The sequence below is a fragment of the Musa acuminata genome, chromosome BXJ2-8 (genome assembly GCF_036884655.1).
Source record: "Musa acuminata AAA Group cultivar baxijiao chromosome BXJ2-8, Cavendish_Baxijiao_AAA, whole genome shotgun sequence".
NCBI lineage: Eukaryota > Viridiplantae > Streptophyta > Magnoliopsida > Zingiberales > Musaceae > Musa > Musa acuminata.
In genome coordinates, this window is record NC_088345.1 from 22650833 (window position 1) to 22667235 (window position 16403).

Genomic DNA, 16403 nt, shown 5'->3' on the forward strand with positions numbered 1-16403 from the left:
GGATCATGATGGTTGAGCGCATTTGTTTGCTTGATGAAACGTAACTTGATTTATTATACATAAGGGACAAAAATGTTTCTTCTTCCATGGTTCACACATTCTCATCTCTAATAGATTTCGCATACTTTATATTAGAGCCAAAATTAGTTTGAAGCACTGCCTATGGCTTATCCAACTTGAATGGGCAACTGCTCTATCCATGTGCAATGCCCACCGATGGATGGCACCTGGATTTACGATGCACATTTCCCCAGGAAATACATGTTAGAATTGAATTGCTTTCGCGCGATTATGTCTCTTGTCATTTAGATGATGACCGTGCAGTCCTAGCTTTCCTGTTACGTGTTTAAGTTGCCATTTGCGGCTCCTGTTTTCTGATGTGAAGGATTTCATCTCTTGCACAAAATAACGGTGGATCATCCAATTGTCGCCATCGCCAGCCGTCAAACTCTCATTTTAACATCTCACTCATGATCAGCAACTAAAATTGGGATATTTAAGCGCTAGCTGGGGTCGATCGTTGTATAACTCAGATTATCAGGAGCATGACCATGATGAGACGATTCTTAGGTAGCAGGACAGACAACATGATTTGAGCAAACACCGTCCCGTTTAAGGGCCTGTAGTCCACGGAGATGGCCGAGGACGGTATGGACGACACAGAGTAGCTCTTCCCACAACACATGTGACAATGGAAGGGTGCCTTTGCAAGTTTGCCTCCTGTGAAGGAAGACATCCCTGTGAGGCGCCCATGACTGATGGAGACCTCAGTTTTGGATGGCACTTTGTGTAGAACGAGGTATTATGTTAACACGCTTTGACCTGAGTCGCAGCCTTCACGGATTGGTTCTGGCTTCAGATGATTCATTCATTTGGTAGGTCCAGGTTCACAGTCATGCCCCTCTATACTAAAAAAGAAATGGGATCATCATCAAATAGTTACACTAGTCCATGTTATTACCAGCATATTATTAAAGGATGACAACAAAGAAATTCTGGATACATGACGGAAGGGAAAAAGAAAACGAAGAGGAGTACATGAAAAAAGTGAACAGAACAGTTTTTGGGTGTTGTCTGTGTTTTTTCTGGGAGCCCCCACACATGTGCGCAGGGAAATATACATGGGTCATGTGTGCACGTGTGCCATGCATGGGTTACGGGGAACACAATTCTTGGACTGGATCTGGGGCGGTGTATGTGGCCATGGACATGATGAAGCACCAAAGAGCCGAAAGCTGGGTCAAAAGGGCACCGATGAGTGGAAGCTGGTGCGATCCCCATACCCCTCCCTCCGCAGTCTCTCTGCCTCTTGCCCTTTCTGTGCTTTATCTGCCTGCAAACACGAAAACAAAGGAATGATCCCTTCAATGATTCACCTCACTCTAATCATAAACATAGGTACATCAATCATCACCATGCGTATCCATGTACATCAAAGATCGGATTCATCTCTTAATAAAATGCAAAACAGGAGGGGGAACTTTATTGCCCCATCCCTTCTTTGATTGGACTCCGTCTCGTAATATTTATAACCCCTCAGATCTATGCTTTTAAAACTATGCTTTCTAGAATAAAGCATTGCAAAAGTGGGGAAATAGAAGAAGAGTAGTTGATGCCTGTTCTAAATCCTCCATACAATTTTAGATGCATCTTCTGGCAGCCTTTTGTTTTGGAGTTGGGATCACACCGTACGTGGTATGATTGTAAGTAATTCTCCATGTACAAATTCAGTCCATAAAGCATGATTGATCACTGTCCATGCGGGGCCCCTATCTCTTAAATGGTGTTTGTGGGGCCATAAAAGAATGTGTTGTATCCGTTCCACTTCAGGTACAGATAAGGTGATCATGGAACACAAATCTAAGATTTAACAGTGACCTCTCCGATAAGGTTATCATGTTGTGAAGGCCCACGACACTGGTAAGTCCATTAATTTGCATTCAGTGATTGCTGTCGATCACCTTAATGTGAGGGACAGTCGAAATCCTTCTGCATAGGATTCTTTATGTAGTTGAAAAATGACAAGACTGTCAGAATCTTGTCCTCTCCAACCTTCAATTGTGTTTTTGCCAAATTTCCTGAAGCATAACAGTTTTCTTACTATGCTTTTTTATTCATCTGGGCAGCATAAGGACAAGGGTTTGTCCATGCTCCTATGCCTCACATAACAACATTGCACATGAAGACTCTGTAGCTAGATTTCGGGTTCTCTCTTGCTAAGAGTCACCTCTGTTGCTGCAGGAGCCTCCACGCCCAAGCTGCAGTCGTAGAAATAGCTAGCAACCGATAGTTCCATCGAGAGAAACTGTATCAACACCAAGAAGTAGAATTGTAGGTAAAAGCTGCAAAAGATTAAAAAGCAAAACAATGGATTTCTGAGAAGAGGGTGAGAAATCGCTTGCCTCTACTTGCTTCTGCAGTGATCGCACGTAGTGAATGGTCTGATCCAGCATCCGTGCCATACCCATCATCTGCAAATTCATGGTGTTGCCTCAGGATATAATAGAAATAAGCAGAACCTTAGTAGCTGTACTATTGGAACAAGAACCAGTTCTAGCCAGTACCTTGTGACATCCAGGAACCTGGTTTTGTAGACGCTTCATTCTTTCATTGATCTTCTTCCTTCTCTCCTGATATCAGTGTAATATAGTCGTATCTCATCAGAAAGCTATATCCAGTTAAATCTTTCAGAAACACATAACTATGCATTATTCTACTCAGGAAGCAGGATCTATTGAGTGTACCCGTACAACTTCCTTACCCGCTCAGCTAGGCTGTGGCTATCAGTGGCTTGGCCACTTCTTGCCCTCACATGAACCACCTCCTTGGGCTTCTCGACTTCCCTTGAATTGCTTTGGCCTCTATCCCCACTTTCTGCACCCTGCAATCGAAGTACACAACATCAGCAAACAATTAGCTAACAAACACAAGATTGTGCGATTAAACATACATTCTTCTGCTTCTTCGTCTTAGCTTGTGCCCTGCCAGCCTCTAAGAAGGCGTCCGAATAGTTCCCGTATCTTGCATGAGGTGATGTCATCGTCTTCCTTTTTCTGTCTCCGTGAGTCTGCTCTGCAAAAGAGCCTGTGACAGGCTGCGGCTCCGGAATTGGCACTTGACACTCTACAGGCAACAAGCTGGACAAGTCATCAATAAACGGCACCGAGAACACAGGGTGGTCGAGTAAGTAGTAATCGCTGGAGTAATCCGTCAATCCCAGGCTTGGCTTCTCCGTGACGGAGTCATTTAGCTCTGCGAGCTGCCTCGTCAGCTCCAAGTTGGGATCCATTTCCATGAAACGGAGGTAGGGCACGAGGCAATCGAATCCCTCAGCAAACTCCCCCATGGATTCAGAATGGAGGAAGCAAAAGAGATCGTGAGAATCGATGGAGGAGGAGGGAAGGCTGGCCCTTTAAAGGTCGCCTGCCGTGGTTTTCTGAAGCGTACGTGGCGTTTCCAGCTTGGGTGACTGGGTTCTTGTGGGCCCATCTTGCAAAGCATATCCACAACTATCGGATTCATACATTATAATGGTCATATGTGGATGGGTGCAGGACAGTGATTGCTGGGATGCCACAGTGGAAAGTAGAGGCAGTAGAATGATTGCAGAAGACCGACCACCTGCCTCCAACAAGTAAATCGCTACATATTGATAAGTTGCTGTCATTCAAAATCTCGATCTCAAATGATTATAACGTATGATTTAGATGGAGTCATCAAAGTGATAGCAAATAAAGATGTACTCAACCATTCAGTGTTTTTTATCACTATAATTCAACTTATCATGATATCATAATAGCTCTACTGCCTTGGAGCAAGGTTTATTCTTCCTTCTTCACCGATTGCTGCACATCCTCCAACAACTTCAACTCCGAAGCTATTGTCAAATCCACCATCAAGCTTAGGTGCAGCGCCACCAACAATTAGCCTTTTAAGCTGTAGCTCCGATGGCGAAGCCATCAGACGACATCCAAAGTCCAGCTCTACCACTATCGCACCAGCTCTAACGAGTAGTGACGCCTCCACTTTTCGCCTGTCAAGAGATGCTATTGTCCTTTCGTGAATAAGACCTTGCAAATCAAAGAGACGTTGCTGAAATCTTGGGTTGTAACCTGTTGCCAACACCTTTCGTAGATGAGAGCCTGGAGTGTGCCGTCGTAGCAGAAGCCTAGAAGTTGGATGACGTTCACATCGCAGCAGAAGCCTAGATGCCGGATGATGTTCATATGGTGAATTCAACTGATGGTGGCCATTTCATTCACGAAGTCTTGGCTATTGCCTTTGATCTTCTCCAACACCATGGCAGCCACTAGAAGTCCATTTGGAAGCCACTAGAAGTCCATTTGGAAGCCTCCCCTTCGCCTAGACTTGGCTGCTTTCACTGTGGATCCTTGTCCCCTGGACGTGGCGACGTCTACTGTTGCCTCCTCCCTCTTTACTCTTCCTGCAACATAGGAGCTCTCTAGGACGCTCGCATTGGTCGCCTTCATGTAGCCTTCAAGGAGAACGATGGCAAACACGACCTATACATGAATAGCATTTCTCTATAACCGGACTCTCAAATGACAACCAGAGTCAGCTCCGGTAGGAACTTTTTAGATTTTCTCCTATTGAATCTTGGATTTTGACGATGAAATCAATTGATAAGTCTGTGATATAATCTGTATTTTGAGTGACGTAGGACTAGCTTTGATCAAGGAGAGAAAAATTGATTAAAGCAGTAAGAATCAGACATTAGGCCGGAGTGAACATGTTAGAAGATTTGAGTCGGACCGAAGGATCGATCGACGTGTCGGCAGAAGACTTCGTACTATGAATTTAGACATCGAGCCAAAGGATCGAAAATTGCACCAAGAAGATCAGAAGTTGTGGGAGTCAACATACTAATTGGGCAATATGTCGAAGGAGAAGATAATGCATCGAATGATCGAACGAGCGTCGGATGAACCAAAGACATGTTGGACAAAGCATTCATGCTTTGTAATCGTTTGTCTAAGATCAAAATAGTTTAAGGGGCTAATTGAGTTAGCCTTTGGTGTAATCATGCTCACTCAATTAAGAGCCAATTTGGTCTTAATTGGGACTGATTTGGGCTTATTAGGAGGCTCATTCAGTGATCCAAAAGTTGGGTCAAGTGGCATTGCCAGAGCAGGCGGTGGAACCGCTTGTGAGTTGGAAAACTCGAAAAACTCAGTCTCCGAGGCTGTCAGGCAGTGATATCGCCAGACTGGGCGGTGGTACTACCCAATGATAGTGTGTCAGGTAGTGGTACCACTAGACTAGGCAGTGGTACTGCTAGTCATAAGTGCCCAGCAAGCCAATCACGTGAGTGATGACACATGTGACTTGATACAGAATCTTTTTTGCTTATTATATTTTGGCATATATTACTTTATAACTATTGTATATATGCATATATATATATATATTGTGATGTCCTTGGATTTGTGTAATGGGAATCGGATCGTGATGAGATCACGAAAATGAGATCGATTCACCTTTAAACATATATCCTAAATAATCTAGGTCATAGGTTACTCGAGAGGGACATCATAATAATCGGACAGACTGGTGTGCTATATACCAGTCCATATGATAGATGCAGCTGGTCTCATAGCTGCTCGTATAGGGATACTAGGGATATAGTACAGGTGCTCATTGGAGAACGAGTTCACTGATTGATCCACTTACGGAATGCTAGATGGTTGATGATGCCTTATTGTCAAACAACGATTCCGTAGTCCTAGTGGTATATCTGGTCCTTAGACTTGAGACACCAAGGATGTCCTGTATGAGTGCTCCACTCTTTGATATCATACTTATAGGTTTGACTGTCCTAGATCTAGTATAGCTAGTCATTGGGAGTGGTAGTCGACCTTACAAGGGCTATTGAGTGTCGATAGAGGATCATCCACTCTCGACGTCATGAAAGGAATATCTCATGTGTTCTTACTTAGACAAATCCTTGGCTAGGGTAATTTGGGTTGAGAGAGAAAGAGTTCTCCGGGAGAATCCGATTAGAGAGAGACTCGGGTAGAAACCGTATGGGTCTGACAGCACCATGCTCGATATAAGGTCTCTGGGATATTAGATGGATGAGGGACTATATGTACATGGTAACTGAGGACAGACAAGTCCAATAGATTGGATTCCCTTGTATCGTCTAGGGACTACGGCGTAGTAGCCTAGTACGTCCGTAGTCAATGAGTCGAGTGAATTATTACAGAGGTAATAATTCATTGAGTTAGAAGGAGTTTTGGCATGTATGACTCACGGCCAGCTCGATATTGGGTCTAGAGGGTCACACACATATGGCAGGCATTACGATGAGTAGAGGTTCGGATATGAGATATTCGACGAAGCCCTTGTCTTATTGGATATCCGATAAGCCCCTGGATTATTGGATCCCATGGACGAGATCCAATAAGAGCCCATGAGAGATTATTGGATAGAGATCCACTAATCTAAAAGGCTTGGGTTATTGGATGCAGATCCAATACCCACTAGGGGAGGATCCATTAGGGTTTGACAGGGGACCTCTATAAATAGGAGGGATTCAGAGCCTCATAGGCTAGAGCCTTTGCTTGCCTCTTCGATTCTCCTTACCCTCTCCACCTCAGAGCAGGCCTGGAGTTTTGAGGAGCGTCATCGCAGTCCTGCTATGTGGATCACCGCTAGAGAGGAGGACGCTTGACCTCCTTCACCCTCTCCTAAGGATCTGCAAGGAAACAGGGATATACGATCTCCCTAGGTAACACAATCTACTCTATACACAGTTTTTCAGTTTCACGGATTTTGCGCACCAATCTTCGCACAACGACGAACATCTCTTTGAGAATCTGGGATTTTATTTTCTTGTTCTTCCGTTGTGCATGTGATGTCGCCCCCAAAGATTTTCCCAACATTGGTATCAGAGCCAGGTTGTTCATGCGATAGATTGATTTTAAACTACATGTGTTGTGTTTTGGAGAAGCTTTCGACGTCAAAATCGTTAACGCAAAAGCGAAAAAGGATAGCATCTGTTGCTGCCCTCGCTGTCGTCGCAGATGGCAGCATTGCGATCTGCATGCAGGTAGGCAGCCTACAGCAGCAGCCGCAAGGGCAGCGGTGCCTGCGGTCGTTGCTCTAGCGTGGTGACGCGTCGTAGGGCAACGGCGCTTGTGGCCGCTGCTCTCGTGGGCAAAAACCCAGCAGGGGCAACCGCCCGACGAGGCAGCACCGCCTGCGGGCGTTGCCTCGCGGGCAGAACCACTCGTGGAGGCGGCGGCTCCCGTGGGAGCGCCCAACTACAGGGGCAGCGCCACCAACGGGCATTGCCTCGCGGGCAGAACCACTCGTGGAGGCGGCGGCTCCCGCGGGGACGCCCAACTGTAGGGGCAGCGCCACCAGCGGGCATGCCGCTTGCAAGCGAGGGCAGCGACCCCGCCCTACGCCGCACAGCCCGCCGCCGGCAGGGTGGCGGAGGCAACGGCAGCAACAACAACTAGGGGGGATGAGGGCATTAGGGTTTTGGGGCAAAAGATAGTTTTGCCCCTTGGAATTTGAGAAATTTCAATCTCTATCTTTTGTCTAAATTATGAAAATACCCCTAAGAATTAAGAAATTCCCTATATGTCCCTGATTTCATAAAATACTAATTAATTAAAAAGTTTAGTTGATTATTATTTTTATTATTATCTAGTAGTCCTACATGATGATGATTATTTATTCATGTGATGTATGATGTGTGGACGGATGATCATGGACCGTGTGATGTGTGTACTTGTGATTATTATTATTGGGGTCTGCGAGCCTCCATTATATTTCTCATTTATTGTTGGGCCTGCGTGCCTATGATTAAATTGTAATCACATGAGGAGGCGCAGCGGGAGCATGGATGCGATAGCGGGACCCACGAGACGGACGATTACGATGCATGAAGATGCATCGAGATGTCGACGGAGCCGACGAGGACAAGATGGACGATCATAGGGCATGGAGATGCACCGTTGCACACATAGATCTTGATGTGAGTGAATAGGCCTATTGGCTCGGGCCTAATCACATTAGGTTGTGGTTCATGATAATTTGGTGTGATTACTTATACACATACTATATATATATATATATATATATATATATATATATATATATATATATATATTTGTATGCGATTTAGATATATATTAAATATGTATATGTGTGACATGTCATATTAAAAGATCAAATCATAGAAACATCTCTCTCGATAATATTAAGTCGATAAACGTGAGGCAATTAGATTGACCCACGTGGCCTTCCTGTTGAATCTCGGATTTTGATGATGACGTCAATTGTCATTTGTTATCTAATCCATATGTTGAGATAAGTGTACAGGATTAATTACGATGAAAGTAAGACATGCAGCAGAAGTTGCGCCGGAGTCAAGATTATGATCACGTTGGGGGTTCGAGAATTTGACGGAAGTTTGGACAGTTGTCGGAGGTTCTACGGGAACAAATCCGAGAAGTCCAGGAGCTTGCCAAAGAAGCTCGTCGGAACTTGCCAAGTAGATCGTCGTAAGTCCAGGAGTTTGCTGGAAGTCCGTAGGATCATCACCGAGGGTTCATCGGATGATCGACGGAAGCTCGCTAGAAGAAGCGTTTGATGCACCGGAGCAAGTTGCAGTAAATGTCTTAAGAAATTTGTACTTAGCACGATGATTAAGTTAGAAATGGGAGGTGATCCCATTAACTTAATCTTGGGACAATTAGGCCCTTGACAGACCCAAATTGGGCCGAATGGATCAGCCCATTCAGACCTAGATTACTTGACCAAAGATAGCACCGCCTGGGTCGACGATGGCACCGCCTAGGGCTCAGTCTCCGAGCTGTGGCTGGGCGGTGCAACCGCCTTTGACAGAGGTGCAGCCGCTTGAGCTCAGTCTCCGAGCTCTGGCAGGAGGTGCAATCGCCCCTAACAAGAGGTGACACCGCCCAAAGGCTCAGTCTTCGAGCTCTGCTAGGCGGTGCAACCGCCCTAGTCAGGTAGTGCAACCGCCAGACCCTGGAATTCCGGGAATTGACAGTTTTGAGCTCGGAATTCAAACTGGGTTGAGGCCTATAAATATCCCACCCTTTCAGCAATGAAAGAGCAACCCAAAACCACCGAAATCCTGATCTTACTTTATGATTTTTAGAGCTCAAAAGTGTTGTATGAGTTAAAAGTTCTCCTTCCTCTTTTCTTCCAAGTTTTGATCTGTCAAGAGAGGAAAGAATATTTTGTAAGTGTTGTCTCCTAAACCCTTCAAAAGGAGTGAAACTGTAAAAAGGTGGTTGGCCTTCGCCTATTGAAGGAAGGCCTCTAGTGGACGTCGGTGACCTCATCGGTGAAGGAAGCCAAAAGTGGATGTAGGTCAAGATTGACCGAACCACTCTAAATCTTGATTTGTATTTACTTTGAGCATATTATCTTTATTGCAAACCTCCTCAATAGCTTACTGCCTTCTGCGCATTTACGATCATGTTTCAAAGTTCAGTATTTTCCGAATCGGTATTTAGACATAAATCAGTTTTATCATACGAACATCATATTTCAGTTTATGCTTACATTCTAATTTCCTTCATAACTGCAAACTTCCTTTATAGACTGATAAGACCCTAAAGTCTTATCGTAAACTCTGATACCAAATGATAAGACCCTAAAGTCTTATCGTAGGCTCTGATACCAAATGATGAGACCCTAAAGTCTTATCGTGGCTTTGATACCAAATGATAAGACCCTAAAGTCTTATCGTGGAAGAAAGGGGAGAAATGGGGATGATAATGATCACTTCGAGGGGATCGACCTCCTTGATCGCTTCGAGGGGATCGGCCTCCTAGGGTTTGTCAAAAGACAAAATAGTATTTTTCATAGATTACTGAAAAGAAGCAGTTACATCCCTATTTATAGAGTTCCACCCAAAGTCCATCAAGACTTAAACTCTAATAATAAATAAATATTAAATAAACCTCTACTTAACTCTAACTGAACCAAATCGACTCAATAAACAAATGGACTAAACAGACTTAATAAACATTATTCAAAAGCTCAGAAAAAGGGTCCTAACAGTTACTCCCTCTTCAAATCAGCCTTGTCCTCAAGGTTGAGCAGCATCAATCTCGGGGAGCTTCTCTTTCAGCACTTTAGCCATAGACTATCTGCAACGCATCACAATCCATTGATCAAGTAAGTATGGTCTCCACTTTTTGATAGTATAAGCAACAGGTTGGTCTTTCAGTATAGTAATCGTTGCATAAAACTTCTGATCCTGTATAATCAATTTTATCTTTGAACCTTTGCTATCACAAGTGAAAATCCATCCATCAACGATCTTTACTTCGAATCTGTCATAGTCTTCAATGTGGTGGGCCAATCGATCAACAATCTCACTATCCATAAAATTGTTAGTGCTACCAGTATCAATCAAAACTATAATAGGCTGATGCTCTAGAGTTCCGACAACTTCCATAGTTTGCGGGTTAGAGTAGTCGGCTAATATATGCATTGTATCTATGGTAGGTTCAACGTCTTCATTAGAATTTATACCTTCATGATCGGAGTCCATATTCTTAGCTTTCGGCTCCTCTCCAATTAGTTCAATTATCAGAAGTTGTCCTTGTTTACATTGGTGCTCCATACTCCATTTTTCATCATAGTACAAACCCCTTACTAATTTTTTTCTCATGTAGATTTGCAAATGAGATCACAGCTATTATAGTGCGGGGTTGACGAGCCTTAACTTCACACTGGATCTTTGGAATAAACTCTTCAATAAATGTATCCAGAAGTTGTCGGTCCGACCAATCTCTAGCTTGATTTGACAATTTTTCAAACCTACTTTGATATTCTAACACTGTAGAAGTCTGACGAATTTTGGCGAGCTGGCAATCAACATTCTCATATTCGGATGGGCCAAAGCGAACAAGAAGCCCTCTTTTGAACTTCTCCCATGAAGGAACTCCGTGAAAAGTTTCATACCAATCGTACCACTGGAGTGCATCTCTCTCGAGCTGGATTAAGGCCACTTCTACCTTGGATTCTTTTGGGGTTCTGTGAAAACGGAAAAAATTTTCTGCCTTAGAGATCCAATTGGTCGGATCTCCATCTTTCCATCTCGAAAATTCCATCTTCATGTGTGAGTAATTTGTGTCACAATCTTGGGGCCCTTTTCCTGTATTTTCAGATCTGTGCAACGTAGAACTTGAGCCCTCATTTTGTTGAAATTTGCTAAGGCTCTCTAGTAGGCTCTTTTTGAAATTATTAAGTGTTTCTTGCGGTCGGTTCTCAATTCTGATTTCCAATGCTTCTATTTGTGCTTTCACCGAGTTATCAATGGCCATTGCGTAAGACTGCAAATCTGTAATCTCAACTCCTGTTTTTGGTGTCGGTCAAGGGCATCAACATTGTCGATGCGAAGTTTCCGAGGAGGTGGACGCCAAGGGCAATGCTGCGGTCGTTGCGTTGGAGGAAGAGTAGCTGTCCTATTTCTATCGCTGCGTGAGGTTAGAACGTTGAGGTTGGAAGGCGACTGATGTGGCTGCAGCTGTTGCGACCCAAGGGGCGATCGCCGAGCAATGGGGTTGAGGCTGCGGTGATGGCAACCTGTGGTTGTGGCAGAATATGCTAAGCACGAGGCGGCGTTGATGTGGCCGAGGTTGAGAAGAGGAATCGGTGTTGCGTGCGCTGCTGTGGCTGAGGCAAAGCAGTGTACTTGCTGCAGAACGACGGGTCGGTCGTTGGCCGGGAGTGACGACGGTGGTTACAATCGGCGGCTGCGGCAGCAAAGGGTGCCACTGTTTTTGTTGCTGCGTGGTGGTTGCTGCGTACTCTGTTTTTGTCGCACCACCGAAGGAGTTGGCCAGAAGGATCACGGGCGGTTGAGGAGAAGGCTGCGGTGGCTGGCAGCAGTGGTGGTCGCTGGCCGGAGCGCAATGTTGGCGGTGGAGAAGGAGGCAGCGAGGGTCGCGGCCGGATCGACGGGGGCTGAAGCAACAGAGGAAACTCTGTTTCTGCAACCGTTGCAACGAGGGCTGCGGCAACCGGCGGCTGCGGCTGCGATCATGCGGCCGAGAAGCAGCGGCAGCGGCGGAGAAGGAGGAGTCGGCGGTGTCACGGTTGGGAACAAGGGCAACCGGTGAGTTGCCCTGTTTCTGGCACTACAGATGCAGAGCAAGGAGGATCGGCTGCTGGGAGGCGTGCGGCGGTCGTCGCACGATGGCTGGCATCGGTGGTGGGTCGGCACCGGTTGCCCTGTTTCTGGCACTACAGATGCAGAGCAAGGAGGATCGGCTGCTGGGAGGCGTGCGGCGGTCGTCGCACGATGGCTGGCAGCGGTGGTGGGTCGGCTGGGCGACGACGGCGCTCGAGGGGAAGAGGAGTGCTGGAGGAGGCGCGGCTGCGATCGACGAGGGGCTGCGGCAACAGAAGAATTCTGTTTCTGCAACCGCTGCAAGGAGGGGCTGCGACAACCGGCGGCTGCGGCTGCGACCCAAGGGGGGGGGGGGGGGGGGGGCGGGGCGGCACGATGGCGGACTAGGGTAGCGTCGCCGACGGTAGAAGCGGCGATGGGGTGGTCCGCTAGCTGGGATCGGCGCCGGCAGTCCTTCTCGCTCGAGTGAGATGGGGAAGCGAGGAGGAGAGGTCGATGGCCGGGTGGGGGCAGCGGCGGCGGCGGCGGCGGTGGCTGCTGGCTGGGCGACAGCGGCTGCAGTGGTGATCCCTCGGCCGGGAAGCAGCGGCGGTAGCTGGGCTGGCCGGAAGCAGGGGTCCGGCAGGGGAAGCAGTGGTGGCTGCGGCTTCTTCTTCTTTCTTTTCTTTTCTTTTCTTTTCCTTTTTTCTTTTTCTCTTTTTATTAACGAAGATGAAGATAACTGCAGCAAGGGGGCAGCGGCGGTGGTGACGGACGCTGACGGGGCAATAGCGACGGTGGTGGAGAAGAGGCAACGGTGGTCGCTGACCAAGACGCAGATGTTCCTTCACGGTTGAGAGGATCGGTGTTCGTGGCTGTCGGCTTCACCCTTCCTAACATAATTTTTTTTTTTTTAATAGTAACGACAACACGACAGCAAGAACGCTAAGGATCGCCGCTCTGATACCAAATGATAAGACCCTAAAGTCTTATCGTAAACTTTGATACCAAATGATAAGACCCTAAAATCTTATCGTAGGCTCTGATACCAAATGATAAGACCCTAAAGTCTTATCGTGGCTCTGATACCAAATGATAAGACCCTAAAGTCTTATCGTGGAAGAAAGGGGAGAAATGAGGATGATAATTGTTGAATCTCGTATTTTGATGATGAAACCAATTGATAATTGTGTTTATGTTTTAACTGCATTTTGAGTGATGCAGGTCTACTCGATCAAGATTAGACAGTTAACGCAGGAGGAATTGACGTTGCGCCGGAAGAGATCACGTCAGGATATTGGATGGCTGAATGCTTCGGACGTCGGGCATCGGGCCAAGGAGAGCGAAATTACGCCAAGGATATCGGGGTTGTGGAGGTCAACCGCCGATTGGGCAACAAGCCACAAGAGAGGATGATGCACTGAAGAATCGGACGAAGCGCCAACCAATGACGTGCCGGGCAACAAAATATCAATTCGCGTTGTAATAATTGTCTAGATCGGAGTTGAGTTTTGGCTTATGTGTGCAGGATTAACTACGATAACAATGAAGACATAAAGCGAAACAAAGTGCTGGAGTCAAGCGCGAAGGATTCGTTGGGAGTTCGAGAGTTCGACGGAAGTCCGAAGGTTCGTTGGGAATGCTGCAGGAACTAGCCGAGAATGAGTAGGGAGCTTGCCGAAGGGTTTTTCGGAAGCTCACCAGAAGGTTCGTTGGAAGTTCGTGGAGCTCACCGAGAAAGATCAGAGCTTACCGAAGAAGCTCATTGGAACTCGCCAAGATCAAATCGTGAAGTCTAGGAGCTTGCCGGGAGTCCGCAGAATGGTTTCCGAGAGTTTATCGGAAAACCGTCGGAAGTTCGTCGGAAGCTCGCCGGAAGAAGTCTTGACTTACGGACTTTGTAATAGCTTAGAAAATGCCTTTAAATTCGTAGTTAGCACGTTAATTAGGGTTAGGATTAGGTGTTAATCCTATAACCCAAGTAGGGGCCAATTGGGCCCAAGTTCGGACTGGTTTGGGCCAAGTTTGGAGCCCAACCAGTGAGCTGAATTGGCCTAGGCGGTGGCACCGCCCAGCACCCGAGAGCTGGGCGGTGACACCTCCTGGGCAAGGCGGTTGCACCGTCCAGCACCCGAGCGCTGGGCGATGGCACCGCCAGCATCGGGAACATAAGAGAATTCAAATTTTTGGAGCCCAAATTTGAATCCTCTTGAGGCCTATAAATACCCCTCAAGTCTCAGCTGAGAACACAACTTTTTGAGCAGCAAGTGATTGAGAGAAAAGTCTTAGAAGAGTCTTTGCTAGTCTTGTTTTCAATTTGCTAGTGTTCACCTCCTTCTTTCTTGCTGAAAATCAGTAAGAGAGTGAACCGCTTGTAAAAGTTGTAAGAGGGGTATTTACCCTTCCCTTTCAAGAGATTTGCTAGTGGAAGGTGGGAGCCTCATCGAAGAGGGGCCTCGCAAGTGGATGTAGGTCATTTGACCGAACCACTGTAAAATCGGTGTAATCTCTGGTTTGCATTTACTTATTGTCATTCATATTACTGTAAATCATTTGCATTTTAATGCTATACTGCTTTGTCTCCGTCTTACTTATCTCTTCAAGTTAAAACGCAATCGAAACAATTTTAAACGAAAACGTTGCTTTTATCGTACGAAGTTTTCGAAAAGTGTTTAAATCGTGAAAAGTTTATCGCACTTCACCGCTGCACTAATTCACCCCCCCCCCTCTTAGTGCCGCTCCGATCCTAACAATTGGTATCAGAGCCCAGTATTTCTCATTTCGGATTTACACCCGACAGAAATGGCTCTTCATGGCTTTCAAGAGGGCTTATCAGTTGTTCGTCCACCGTTGTTTAACTGGACGGACTACACTTATTGGAAAACTCGAATGAGAGTTTTCTTACTTTCGTTGCATTTGAATTTATGGAACATAGTCGAAAATGGATTTTAAATGTCTTCTCTTCCAATTAACCATTGGAATGATTTGGAGAGGAAGATGTTTTCTCTAAATGCAAAGGCTATGAATGCCTTATATTGTGCACTTGACAAAAATGAATTTAATCGCGTTTCGATGTGTGACTCGGCTTTTGATATTTGGAGAACTCTAGAGGTCACTCATAAAGGCATTAGTCGAGTGAAAGAGTCTAAAATCAATATTCTTGTGCATTCTTATGAATTTTTCCGGACGAAACCAAGTGAGTCCATCGGAGACATGTACACCCGTTTCACGGATGTTATCAATGGACTCAAAGCTCTTGGTAAAAGTTTTTCTAATTTTGAACTAGTCACTAAAATCTTAAGACCCCTTCCAAAAAGTTGGGATTCTAAAATAACCGCAATACAAGAAACAAAAGATTTAAATATTTTTCCACTTGAAGAACTAATTGGTTCGTTGATGACATATGAAATGGTGCACAATACACATGATGAACATGATGGACAAAATCACCTTCCAAAAAACAGGAAAGATTTGGAACTCCGAACAAATGAATACCACTTGAGCGATGACTCAAGTGATGAGGACAATGATGAACTTGAACTTCGAACACTAAATCTTAATAAGTTTATTAAACAAAGATCTAAAATAAACAATGAACTTGAACGGAGGAAGAGGCCAAAGAAGAGGATGGCAACCAAGGATGAATCAAGAACTTCTAAAGGTGAAACGGCGAATTGGGCTTTGACGGGCTTCGACTACAAGGTAAGTAACTAAACTCTCTTGAATTATTTTGAAATTACTTGAAGTTTTTCATGAGTTCTTAATTTAGATAGTAGGAATAGGAAATAAAAAAAAATTATTTTTTAAAAATTATATCATGTTTTTCTTTTTTAGCATCTTTGAAAAAATTAAAAATTTGATCAATGAAAAGTATATTGCTAAGGTTTCATGCATGTTATGTTTTTAAATGTTGAATGATGTATGCAACATTATGGATTATAGTTATATGATAAGTGATAATGCTTAGGATTAATCATGTGTATTTTGATGATTTTATGTCATGCATGAGTTTTTGAAGTAAATGTTGATTTGATACTCTCATTTTGGATTAACATGTTTTAGGTTTAATCATTTTTATGATGAATTAAGATGACATTCTCATGACATATTAAGATGACATAGTGCATTTACATCTATGTATGAATTTCTTTATAGTCTTTTGATGATAGATGTGATATCATGATGATTTATTTTTGATGTGTTTGGTCTTGACGGCTTTATGATGAAACTTATGTTTTGACTTTAAATGATGATACAATGTTTTCACAAAAAGACT

The 16403-nt window shown here is 44.9% G+C and overlaps 1 protein-coding gene across 1 annotated transcript; it reads right to left on the minus strand.

Annotated features, from left to right (window-relative positions):
- Window positions 1–952: 952 nt before the first annotated feature.
- Window positions 953–3391, minus strand: LOC103974581 (transcription factor bHLH75-like). The gene is made up of 6 exons (XM_009389437.3): window positions 2951–3391; window positions 2762–2881; window positions 2565–2630; window positions 2403–2471; window positions 2228–2305; window positions 953–1333 (listed from the first exon to the last, which is right to left on the minus strand). Exons 1-6 carry the CDS (start codon window positions 3344–3346, stop codon window positions 1241–1243), a joined length of 822 nt encoding a protein of 273 aa, XP_009387712.3. The 5' UTR covers window positions 3347–3391; the 3' UTR covers window positions 953–1240.
- Window positions 3392–16403: the final 13012 nt, after the last annotated feature.